Source organism: Mesocricetus auratus, unplaced genomic scaffold (assembly GCF_017639785.1).
Source record: "Mesocricetus auratus isolate SY011 unplaced genomic scaffold, BCM_Maur_2.0 Super-Scaffold_6731, whole genome shotgun sequence".
In the NCBI taxonomy this organism is placed as follows: domain Eukaryota; kingdom Metazoa; phylum Chordata; class Mammalia; order Rodentia; family Cricetidae; genus Mesocricetus; species Mesocricetus auratus.
In genome coordinates, this window is record NW_024429185.1 from 16,164,080 (window position 1) to 16,177,424 (window position 13,345).

At 37.6% G+C, this 13,345-nt stretch overlaps 1 protein-coding gene across 8 annotated transcripts in view; it reads left to right on the plus strand.

Moving 5' to 3' along the window:
• Cep44 (centrosomal protein 44) overlaps positions 1-13,345 on the plus strand; it is a 44,960-nt gene that overhangs the window by 4,619 nt on the left and 26,996 nt on the right. For all 8 annotated transcript variants that reach the window (XM_013117180.3, XM_040742265.1, XM_040742266.1 and 5 more), the window contains 6 exons: positions 620-767; positions 2,409-2,555; positions 3,601-3,723; positions 5,572-5,739; positions 6,691-6,897; positions 7,909-7,981. In XM_013117180.3, the coding sequence (XP_012972634.1) occupies positions 620-767; positions 2,409-2,555; positions 3,601-3,723; positions 5,572-5,739; positions 6,691-6,897; positions 7,909-7,981 (866 nt within the window). The remainder of the gene's footprint in view (positions 1-619; positions 768-2,408; positions 2,556-3,600; positions 3,724-5,571; positions 5,740-6,690; positions 6,898-7,908; positions 7,982-13,345) is intronic.

Consider the following 13,345-nt stretch of genomic DNA (forward strand, 5'->3'; position numbering starts at 1 on the left):
CAGCGTGAGGCAGCAAATGCTGAGAAATCAATATGGATCAGACAGAAGAAGGTGGCTTCATGAAGATCAGCACTTAACTAATAAGTCGTAAAGAAGACAGACAAAGTGTAGCATACGCTCCTAGATATGAGCACGAGCTAAGACGGTACAGTTCTCGTGTGGAAGCAGAAGGGGGCTGTCTAATCACAGCATAGGCCCTTTCCATTGTGTTCCTCATTTGTAATCACAGTCCCTGTGATTAACCTTTGCAGGTTTGTGTAGGAATGTTACAAAATGTTACAAATGTTACACAAACATGAAATAGTCTTAAGAACTGTAGGGTGATACTTTTTTATTAATAGGAGAAATAAATACATCAAGTAAGAATAAACTTTAGAAACTAATAAGAACTGTAGGAGATAGCCTATATAACTGTAGTGAGGTTTTGGACACATGAAAATGAACAGTACTGTTGCATAGACGGATCAGGGTGGTTTAGAGTGAGATATACAATCTGGAGCCATACATTGCTTCGTTATTGTGTCTGTAATAATAAGTAAATTATTGACAACATTGCTAATTGTTCTTAACCACCCAGCTTTCGGGACTGCTAATGAAGTCCTTTTCCTTTTCCCGACAGTTTGATGAAGGGGGACACAGCGGCATCCTTGCCCATCATTAGCTATTCCCTTACCTCCTACTCCCCTTATGTATCAGAGCTTCTGATGGAGTCCAACGTGGAGCTCCTAGCAAAGAACGATGTGCGCTTCACAGATACCGTCTACAAGGTAGTTTGAGTTTACGAAACAATAATTACTTGAGAAACTATTGAAAGGTTTTTAAAGAACGATGTGCGCTTCACAGATACCGTCTACAAGGTAGTTTGAGTTTATGAAACAATAATTACTTGAGAAACTATTGAAAGGTTTTTAAAGAACGGTGTGCGCTTCACAGATACCGTCTACAAGGTAGTTTGAGTTTATGAAACAATAATTACTTGAGAAATTATTGAATGGTTTTTAAAACTAATACTTTAGTAATAATTATCGAAATACAGTTGCATGTTGACTTAACAGTGATGGGCAAATTGATGGGCATTTTTGCCATTGTGTGCTTCCACAGACCTAGATGTTTATATGCATAGCGTATTGGTCCTGGACTACAAACTTGTAACATGTTTCTGTTCTGTATATAGTATGAATTACAGTGCACTATAAATATTTGTGTTTTTAAACATGCAAGCAATATAATATAGTTAAAATACTAGGCAATAGAAGAAAGTTTCATTATGATCTAGGGCCACTATCATGTAGTCATGTATTACTTTACATTTAGTTGACAGTATTTTCATGACTGTTTATCTTATTACAATGTCTCTATTGAAACTAAGTTACAATTACTGTTTGCTTTATTAACATTTTCTGTTAATTATGGCAACTGGTACATGTTTGTCACTGGCTACAATTTGCCTGCTTCCTATGAAATTTTAGCAAAAGTTCATGTACTGGAGGAAGAGAGAGAGCACATAATCCACAGGCTTCTGCATTAACTTGTGAGACACAAGCTGAAACTTCCGTAGTTTGCTCCTTGAGAAAGAAACCAGGACTCTTAGCTGCAGTAGCATCTAGACACCTAAATGGAGACTGACTCTTACCTCAGTTGATTTTGATTTTTTTTTTTGTTTTGTTTTGTTTTTCGAGACAGGGTTTCTCTGTATTGTTTTGGAGGCTGTCCTGGAACTCATTTTGTAGACCAAGCTGGCCTCGAACTCACAGAGATCCACCTGCCTCTGCCTTCTGAGTGCTGGGATTAAAGGTGTGCACCACCAATGCTCGGCTTGATTTTGATTTTTAAAAACTTTTAACATTTACCATTAATTTTGGTCAAGTACTGTGATTTTGTGTGTGTGTGTGTGTGTGTGTGTGAAGATGGAAATAATGCTGTCTGAAAAGGAGGTCTAATATACTTATTAAATATACTTACAAGGTAAACAGGGACAGAAGCTCTGGGAACGTGGCTAGCTTCCAAGAGGGGGGCTTTTGCTTTTCCTTTCCTTTTATATCTCACCTGTTCCATGTACCTGTCCACACCCAAAGTATTGTGGGCTCACTCCTACATGTGTGTGTGTGCGCGTGCGTGTTTTCTTTTTTCTTTTTTCCAGTAAAGGTCTCACTGTATAGCTCTGGCTATCCTGGTACTGTCTCCCTTTCTCCTTCTCCCCCTCTCTCTATTTCTCTTCCTCTTCCCTCCTGCCCCTGCCTGGGGCATATCCCTAGCAACCTGTATCTCATACATGGGCATATCTCAACACCAGTTCTGTAATTTTCATACCTTTACATAATGCCTTACTCTCAAAGATAGCTGCTACCTTCCAAACAGGTGGCTATATAATTTTGAATTAAACGAATACTACCTTTATTTTTTCACAGCTTCTTCGTGATCAATTTGATTATAAACCAATTTTGACAAAAAAGCAATTTATACAGTCTGGATTTGCTGAATGGAAAATCCAAATTGTCTGTGATATATTGAACTATGTGATGAAAAAGCACAAGGAATTGATTGGCTCTGACAAGGTGATTTTATGAATAGATTTCAGTGCTAACATATGCTAAATACCCCAATATTTGAATAAACAGTAAATTATTTAAAAAATGCGATTGTCACTGGACTTGCTGGACCCAGAAGCTAGAGAAAGAGTTCAAGGACAGATGTAGAAGATACTTAAGCATAGTAACAGATTTATCAAAGCAAAAGCAATAGTGCCTTTCTTCAGGGAAGGGATTGGAAAGCTAAACTTGGTAGGTGAAACCCCAGGCGCTTAGGCATGAGAACATTTCAGGCACTGAAGACAATTCTTATGTTAATGCTATAATCATGATTGTGGAATTTTCTGGGAACGTCAAGGGCGTTTCTACCTACTAGGGTTAGTTTGAACCAAACATGGGTGGTTTAGTATCAGGATGCAATTTGAAGGGATGTGAATGTGTAAAACCACAGAGATGCTGAGGAGTCCTCCCTCACACTTTTAGATCTCAGAGTCTCCTCCACAGAGTGTATACATTTCACAGCTAGCTTCCTGAGAGTGCAGGTCACTGCAATACCAGCATGTCCTACGGTCTGTACCTGGATAAGGCCATAAGCACCGGTGTTAGTTCTAAGTCCCATTGTTCATACAGCCCACATATCCAATGCCATAGTTGCTGCATTATCCACATGTAGCATATAATCCTCTCAAGGATCACCATGTCTCTGACATTAGTCACATGCCTAATATATCTGTGACTTGGAACTAAATTAACAGTTCAAAGATAATGTATTTTTGTCACTTTTAAAAGTTTTTGTTCTATTTTCTTGTTTTTAACTATGTAGCCTAGACTGACCTGGAACTTTCTGTGTAACTAAAGCTGGCCTCAGCCCTCCTTCCTCATAGTTCTAAGTATGACATTAGAGCACCACCATACCAGTCCCCTTTAGTTTACAATAAACACATAGGCAAAAGCATGTTTCATCACTTTCAATTTGCTATTATCAAAAGTGAGTATTCAGATAATGGATTTTAAATGTACATCATACTGTCTATAAAATGTATTATTTTGTCTAATTGCTGTCCTCTCCTAGACTTCATCATGCCAAAGAAAGAAGAATGTCTCTGAAAAGCAAGAGCCTTGTTCAAGCAGTGAGAACCCACCTGCAGAGGCCATTGGCATTGACATCACTGGCAGGTTTCTGACTTCAGGGAAGGTGTGAAATAGACGGGAACAGAGGCCTATCTGAAGATTCATTTCTCTGACGGGTGTTTGGTGAAACATTGTAGTCAGATACCACACCATACAAGGCATTTTTACTAGTACATATTAGTTAATCTTATTTCTTTACATAAGTACTTTGATCATATCTACCCCCCACTGCCCTCTCTTATCACCCCCTTCCATTCCCTACCCTCAAATAGTCTCAGCAGAGTGAAAAATGAAAAATCAAACAGACTTTATATTTCTAATTTTGAATTCTTTTTTATTTCCCAGATAAAATTTAGTAAGGTTTTATTATGGATGCACTGATACCTACTTTTACAAATTGTGTGTGTGTGTTTCTTTTAATCTTATGTATATGTATACCAGAAGGGAACAGAAGAGAGTCATGGGTGTGTGTGTGTGTGTGTGTGTGTGTGTGTGTGTGTGTTTCTTTTAATCTTATGTGTTTGCGAATCAAAAGGGAACAGAAGATAGTCTTGGGTGTGTGTATGTGTGTGTGTGTGTGTGTGTGTGTGTGTGTGTTTCTTTTAATCTTACGTGTATGTGTACCAGAAGGGAACAGAAGAGAGTCATGGGTGATTGTAAGCCTCCATGTAGGTGCTAGAAATCAAACCTGTATCTCAAGTGTTAACCTGAGCCATCTTTCTAGCCCCTTAATATATACTCTTAATTACATACTTGGTCATCCATAAAAAGGGATGCATATGTAAAAATAACCCATTAGTAACAAGAGTGGTTACGATGATTCATTTAAATGCATTCTTTATTAGTAGGTATAGATTGTGTCTGCCTTTGTCTGCTTTGAGCATCTGTGGCTAAATGAATCCAGAATTTTTCCATATCCAAGGGGAGCCTTCAGCCAAAATGCCATTTTCATAATAAGTATACTTCCAGCTATTTTCCTTCTGGGAGAGAGGACAGAGTACAGGTGAATAATCATTGTGTAATTGGATAAAGATGCAAATTGTTTCTGGATAAAGTAAAATTCATAGAATGATTTATTCCCTAATCCAAAGGACATGACTAGCAGAGCTTTAGTACCGAGAACTTGAATAACTGCTGCAAAGCTGAGCTGAGTTAGGGCTGAAGCAAATTGTCTTCTTCCTGATGCCTCCTCTCGTAGAGATGCAGTTTATGACTTCTTTATCTCTTATTCGGGTTTTTCAGTGTCTACAGACAATACATAGGCAGAAAGACAGTGGGTAAAGGGTTAGTGAGGTCCTTGTTAGTCCTTCCCCCTTTTTAGTATTTTGGACTTTTGGCTGAGGGTAAATATATGTATTGTGATTCGTTCAATAGAAAAAAATTATAGTGTGTCCTCACACAGCTAGTAGATTATTTAACTTGCAAATTATGTCACAACTTTTATTTGTTTGTTTGTTGACAGAGTCTCATATCGCTCAGGCTGGTCTGGACTGTATAATCCTGCCAGGGCTTACTGAAGAATACTTTTTTTCCTTTGTTTTAACTTTCTTTCTATTCTGTAACATTTCAAACATTTACTAAAGCACAGATCTTCCTGTTTCAACAATTAGTCAAATCTATGCTAATCCTCTTTCATATTTACTTTTCTGAATCATATTGAAACAAACCTAGATATCTTTAAAATATATTTTCGTTTTTATCCTAAGACACAAGAATGCTTTTAAAAAGTTGAGCCACAACTCCATCAACACATATAAAGTACATAAATATTAGCATGTTATGTTGTGGTACATTATATGTGGTAATTTAAATGTTTTTAAACATGTATAGTCCATCTAGACAATTATTGTGAGTATACATAATTGTGCAGTAAAACCATTGAAGTAGTTCTTCCATGCTTGTCTCTATACAGAAGAAAGCTGTGGTCATCCGTCACCTGTACACAGAAGATAGTGTTGATGTTACTGAAGGGACGGTATGTTCAACAGAAGTGAGTGAGGGCTGTGACGACTCAGAAGGGAAGAGTTCTGAAGTGATGATTGCTGATGAACAGACCTCTGAAGTCAAGGCTGAGCTGAAAGTAAGGGCTGAGCACCTCTTTGACAGACTTCTTTGGTATCTGTGATTATTTCAGTGCTTGAATTGCAGTATTTCTGAACTCTTAAATTTTGACATGTGTATTGTTGCTTAAGAGTCAATCAATCTTACCAAAGGTGATTCAGTGGATTCCAGTTGTCAGATCTGTTTGGAGTTTTCCTCCCGAGTTAGAAGTAAAGCAAAGAGAAATAAGAGTTGGTATACACCAGGGAAATTACAATCTAGCACAGGATGTGTGCCACTTTGCATGGTGGAGTTTTCTACCACTGTTTCCTCTGTTTGTAAGTAGAACACCTTGCATTTTATTACCATTTTCTCTTTGGTGAGTCTTCACTGTATGTTTCCCAAGGGGTATGGTCTCACTCTGTAGCCTTGGCTGACTTTATGTAGTCCAGAGTGGCTTTGTATTTGCAATAAACCCCTTGCCTAGCCTTTTGTGTAGTTGCTCCTTGGTGACACAAATACCATTATGTATATAATCTCTACTGTTTCTGCTAAATGCTTATGTCTTGTGATTTTATACATTTTATATTTATGAAAGTTTTTATTTATAGGCCTACTTTTTACTATATGACATTCTAGGTAATCAGCACATAGTCATTTGCTTATTTTGTCTTGGATTTGTAGTAGAGTTTTCTAAGAAACTAGGTAATGACAGTTGAATTGTACTACCTAATCTAAGAGCATCATACAGGTTAATTCATAAGCAACTGCTGTGAAAATGAAGTCATCAAAGCCACATCTGACAGCCTCATGGCAAAGCCCACTGCTGTCTGCCTGGACTGCTAGGGCCACTGCCATCTACAGGGGAACTCCTTGTTCTTTTGCTGTGTTTTTCCTTAGCTACAGAACAGCACAAAGGAAACAGGAGAGCTTGATTCCTTTTCAAAGGAATGGCATTTCATATCATCTAGAGTCTTGTTTGTCATTGTAGGATGGATGTGATAATCCTGAGATTATTGCACTTCAGATTGCTCTTGCTGAATGCCAAGAAAAGCTTAAGAAGCTGGCTTGGGTAGAGAGAAAGCTTGAGTGTCTGGAAGCTACGACAAAAGGGAAAGTGATGGTGGATGAGAAGGACTGGAATAATCTCCTAAGTCGAGTCACTCTTCTTGAAACAGAGATGCTGCTGTCTAAAAAGGTATTAATATGTAAAGCTTGCCTCAAGTATAGTAAATGCTCATCTTAGTGACATCTACACGTGAGGCTCCTTAGAAATAGGAAATGTTTGGCTAGAATGAAGCCTGCTCACGCTTAACAAGTTTTCTTATACTTCTTGTGGCTATTTTTTCCTATCAAATAAGATAATTTGTAAAACCTGTAAGTTGAGCTTTTCTGATTAATAGTACTTGAAATACTTAGAATGAGGTAAGAATGTTTTGAAAAACTTAAATTATTTCATGTATTTTAATAGGACAAAGGGCTTCTTCAGTTTACAGGAAAAGTTGTAAAAGTTAAAATTGAAACTTTTTCTTCTTTACACATTGACTTCGGTCATAAAGTGAATGTCTTAGAAACACTAAATGTTCTGTCTTAGTCACTGTTATACTGCTGTGAAGAGACACCATGACCAAAGCAAGTCTTGTAAAGGAAAGCACTTGGGGGCTTGCTTACAGTTATTAGACTTAGTCCGTTATCATCATGGCAGGAATGGCAGGCACTGGAGCAGTAGCTGGGAGCTACATCCTGAATCATAGGCCACGGAGGTGGAAAGAGAGAAACTGGGCCTGACATAGCTTTTGCAACCTCAGAGCCCACCCACTTTGGCATACTTCCTCCAACATGACTACACCTACGTTACCATGGCCATACCTCCTAATCCTCAAATAGTACCCCTCCATGGGGACCAAATCTATGAGTCTGTGGGGGCCATTCTTATCCAGACCACCACATTTACCATTGCCTATATTATTTCTTAGGGTTTCAGTTTCTAGTCTGTCTTTCATTTTTAGAGACTGGAGTTGTAGATTCATGGTTACTCTCTGCTTCCACACTTAAATGGCTATTTCATGTGCGTAAGAAATAATCATATATTATTGGTAAATAAATGTATTAAAACTAAACATTCTCTGTGCTTTGCTTATATTCTATGTTAAACAGCACAAAATGAGTTACCTTTCATTTTTTCTAAATATTTACCTGTACATTCCAGAATGAATGTAGAGAGCTTAATGCAGCAAGTGAAGACTATGACTCTGTTAGTGGGACGAACGTTCTGCCCTTTGGTGAGTTCTTAAGCTGAAGTAGTACTGTTGGCTTGCAAACATTTTCAGAGCAGTAGCTTTTATGGGCATTTGGCACCTTTACTTTAGCGTGTGTGTGTGTGTGTGTGTGTGTGTGTGTGTGTGTGTGTGTGTGTGTGTGAGTGTGTGAGTGTGTGTGTGTGTGTGTGTGTGTGTGTTAGCCAGAGGTCCATATCAGGCTTTTTTCTCAGTCACTTTCCACGTTATTCTTTGAAATAGTCTCTCACTGAATCAGGAGCTCACTGACCCAGCTTGCTTGCTAGCCATCAAACTTCCAGGATCCTCCTGTATTTAACACCCTATTGGTAGATTGTAGGTACAAACTACTGCATCTGATTTTTTGTTTGTTTGTTTGTTTTTTGTTACATGACTCTGGAAATCAAATTTAGCAAGCAGTTGACTGGAGCCATATTCCCATTTTTTATTAAACATTTTTCTTAATAAAATTACAGATCTCTTAGAACAAAGGAAGTAGTGAACCACAGACTGCTAAGAATTGCTTATAAGACTATAGTCTATGTCATTCAGAGCATAGCTTGCAGACTTTGTGGGGATTTTCACTTTTTAATCATTCTAGAATAACACAGTACTGTCATAAGAAAAGCAGACCTCTAAAAGTTAAAATTTAAAGCCCTAAGTACTAACATTCTTGTGCGTAAATAAGATCTGTGACTGGAGAAAGTACATTTTTCAGAAGTGTGTAAAATGCTTTATCTGAACCTCTTACTGACAGTAATAAACTGAGAATGGTGTAGAACCAAGATGGCCCTTTTCATGTCACAACCTCCAAGAGATATTTTCCATGTTTCTGAGCATAGGGATATCTGGTTTCAACAAAAGCTTTTTTTCTTTGAACATTATAATTTAGAAAAAGTAAAGTCTTACATTTTATCTCATTATGATTAAGTTGTGTTCGTAAAAAAATGACTTCTGCAAATGACAATTCGTCATGAGGTTAAATTGCAGTACTGTAGATATTTAACATCATTAGATCTTTTCAGCTGCTTTATACTTTTCACAATATGCAATTTAGCATTGTTCTCACTGCTCTATTACCTTGTTTAATTCCAAATGTAACCTTGTAAGGTAAATGTTATTATTATCCATATGTAAATGTTCCAAATGAGGAAAATGAGTTTCATTGAAAATTGTTGGTGACTTTGCCAGTGGCCATACAATTACTGTATGGTGGACAAAGTTGAATCCAGACAACTCATTCTGATAGTTTCCCTGAATACTACAAACTTAGTGCAAATACTGATATCCTTGCACAGAAGATAGTTTCAGTCATTAGATTAACTGGGATACTTTATAAATTATTAAATTTTTCATAGGCTGCAGATTTCACATTAGGTAGCATTGACTTTTCTACTTGTCATTCTTAGTTTTAACAAATAATCAAAATTCAACTATCAAATTCTTTTTTTTATTTAAATTAGCAACAAGCTAGCTTCACATGTCAATCCCAGCTACCTCTCCCTCCCCTTCTCCCCTCCTTCTTGGATGAATGTGCATCTTTTGAGTATATGCCTAAGAGTTGGGTCTTGTGGTAGACTGATTTCCATTTTCCTGAGGAATCTCCATACTAAAAAGTGGCTGTACGAGTCAGCACTCCCACCAGCAGTGGAGGAGTGTTCCCCTTTCTCCACGTCCTCTCCATCATAAACTGTCATTGGAGTTTTTGATTTTAGCCATTCTGACAGGAGTAAGATGGTATCTCAGAGTAGTTTTGATATGCATTTCCCGGATGGCTAGGGATGTTGAGTACTTTCTTAAATGTCTCTCTCCTCTACTGAGAATTCTCCATTTAGCTCTCTATTTGGATCCTTTGGTGTTTTGGAGACTTGCTTCTTGAGTTCTTTGTAAATTTTGGAGATCAGCTCTCTGTCAGACGTGGGGTTAATGAAGATCTTTTCCCATTCTGTGGGCTGCCTTTTTGTCTTGCTGACTGTGTCCTTTGCCTTACAGAACCTTCTCAGTTTCAGGAGGTCCCATTTATTAATTGTCGATCTCAGTGTCTGTGCTACTGATGTTCTGTTCAAAAAGCTGTCTCCTGTACCAATTCATTCAAGGGTACCACCCACTTTCTCTTCTAAGAGGTTCAGTGTGACTGGATTTATGTTGAGGTTCTTGATCCTTTTGGATTTAAGTTTTGTGCATGGCGATAGACATGGATCTATCTACAATCTTCTACATGTCAGTATCCAGTTATGCCAGCACCATTTGTTGAAGATACTTTCTTTTTTCCCATTGTAAAATTTTAGCTTCTTTATCAAAAATCAAGTGTTTGTAGGTGTGTGGGTTAATATCAGGGTTTTCAATTTGATTCCATTGGTCTACCTGTCTATTTTTGTGCCAATACCAAGCTGTTTTCAGGACTATAGCTCTATGATAGAGCTTGAAGTCAGGGATGGTGATGTGTCTGGAAGTTCCTTTATTATACAGGGTGTTTTGGCTATCCTGGGTCTTTTGTTTTTCCATATAAAGTTGATTATTGTTCTTTCAAGGTCTGTGAAGAATTGTGCCGGTATTTTGATGGGGATTGCACTGAATCTGTAGACTGCTTTTGGCAAGACTGCCATTTTTTACCTCGTTGATCCTGCTTATCCAAGAGCATGGGAGATCTTTCCATTTTCTGGTATCTTCTTTAATTTCTTGCTTTAAAGACTCAAAGTTCTTGCTATACAAGTCTTTCACTTGTTTGATTAGCATTATCCCCAGATATTTAACGTTGTTTGGGGCTATAGTAAAGGGTGATGTTCTCTGATTTCTTTCTCAGCCCATGTATTGTCTGCATATAGTAGGGCTACTGAATTTTTTGAGTTTATCTTGTATCCTGCCACTTTTCCGAAGGTGTTTATCAGTTGTAGGAGTTCCCTTGTAGAGTTTTTCAGGTCACTTATGTAAACTATCATATCATCTGCAAATAGTGCAAGTTTGATTTCTTCCTTTCCAATTTGTATCCCCTTGATCTCCTTTTCTTGTCTCATTGCTGTATCTAGAACTTCAAGTACAATATTGAAGAGATATGGAGAGAGTGGACAGCCTTGTCTTGTTCCTGATTTTAGAGGAATTGCTTTGAGTTTCTTTCCATTTAGTTTGATGTTAGCTGTTGGTTTAACTGTATATTGCTTTTATTATGTTCAGGTATGTTCTTGTTATCTCTGATCTCTCCAGGACCTTTATCATGAAGGGGTGTTGGATTTTGTCAAAGGATTTTTTCAGCATCGAGTGACATGATCATGTCTTTTTTTTCTTTGCAGTTTGTTTATATAGTGAATTACATTGACAGATTTTCATATGTTGGACCATCCCTGCATCCCTGGGATGAAGCCTACTTGATCATGGTGGATGATTTTTCTGATGTGTTCTTGGATTCGATTAGCTAATCTTTTATTGAGTATGTTTGCATCGATGTTCAAAAGGGAAATTGGTCTGTAGTTCTCTTTCTTAGTTGTGTCTTTGTGTGGCTTGGGTACCAAGGTAATTGTAGCCTGGTAAAAAGAGTTTGGCAACAAACTTCCTGCTTCTATTGTGTGGAACACTTTGAGGAGTATTGGAATTAGCTCTTCTTTGAATTTTTGGTAGAATTCTGCACTGAAGCCATGTGGGCCTGGGCTTTATTTGGTTGGGAGACTTTTGATGACTGCTTCTATTTCTTTAGGGGTTATAGGTATGTTTAGATTGCTTATCTGTTCTTGATTTAATTTTGGCAAGTGATATCTATCCAGAAAATTGCCCATTTCCTTTAAATTTTCGAATTTAAAGGTTTTCAAAGTATGACCTGATGATTCTCTGGATTTCTTCAGTGTCTGTTGTTATGTCCCACTTTTAATTTCTGACTTTGGGCCGGGCGGTGGTGGCGCACGCCTTTAATCCCGGGAGGCAGAGGCAGGCGGATCTCTGTGAGTTCGAGGCCAGGCTGGACCGACAGCCTCCAAAACAATACAGAGAAACCCTGTCTCAAAAAACCAAAAAAAAAAATAAAAAAATAAAAATAATTTCTGACTTTGGTAATTAGCATGCACTCTCTCTGCCTTTTGGTTAGTTTGGATAAAGGTTTGTCTATCTTGATGATTTTCTCAAAGAATCAACTCTTTGTTTCATTGATTCTTTGCAATGTTTTCCTGGTTTGTTGATTTCAGTCCTCAATTTGATTATTTCCTGGCATCTACTCCTCATGAATGAGTTTACTTTTTTTTTTCCTTCTAGAGCTTTCAGTTAATTTTCTAGTGTAACTATTCTCCAGTTTCTTCATGTGGGCACTTAGTGCTTTGAACTTTCCTCTCAGCACTGCTTTCAAAGTGTCCCATAAGTTTGAATATGTTGTGTCTTCATTCTCATTGAATTCAAGGAAGTCTTTAATTTCTTTTTTTTTAATTTCTTCCTTGACCCAGGGATGGGGCGATTGCTCATTGTTCAATTTCCATGTAGGGTTTCTGCGATTTGTGTTGTTGTTGAATTCTAATTTTAAAGTGTGGTGGAGTGATAAGATACAGGGACTTATTCCGATCGTTTTGTATCTGTGGAGGTTTGCTATGTTTCCAATTATGTGGTCGGCTTTAGAGAAGGTTCCATGTGGAGCTGAGAAGTAAGTATATTCTTTTGTATTTAGATGGAATGTTCTATAGATGTCTGTTAATCCCAATTGGGTCATAACTTCTGTTAGTTCTTTTGTTTCTTTGTTAAGTTTCTGTCTGGAGATCCTGTATAGTGGTAAGAGTGGAGTGTTGAAGTTTCCTACTACTAGTGTGAGAGATTTTATGTGTGATTTGAGCTTTAGTAATGTTTCTTTTAGTAATATGGGTGCCTTTGTATTTGGGGCATAGATGTTCAGAACTGAGAATTTATCTCGGTGGACTTTTCCTGTGATGAATATGAAATGTCCTTCTTCATCTCTTTTGATTGATTTTAGTTTGAAGTCTAATTTGTTAGATATTAGGATTGCTACACCAGCTTGTTTCTTGGGTCCATTTGATTGGAAACTCTTTTCTCAACCCTTAATCTGAGGGAACGTCTTTCTTTGACATTGAGATGTGTTTCTTGTATGCAGCAGAAGGATGGGTTCAGTCTTCGTATCCATTCTGTTATCCTGTGTCTTATTATAGGCAAGTTGAGACCATTGATATTGAGGGATATTAATGACCATTGATTGTTGATTCTCGTTTATTTTGGATTTATTGGTGGCGGTGTTATTGTGTGTGAATTCCCCCACACACACCTTTTTTCTTTTTGTGTTTGGTAAAGTGCGATTATCTATTGCCTATGTTTTTGTAAATGTAGTTACCTTTGTTGAGTTGAAGTTTTCCTTCCAGTACTTGCTGTAGAGCTGGATTTGTGGATATG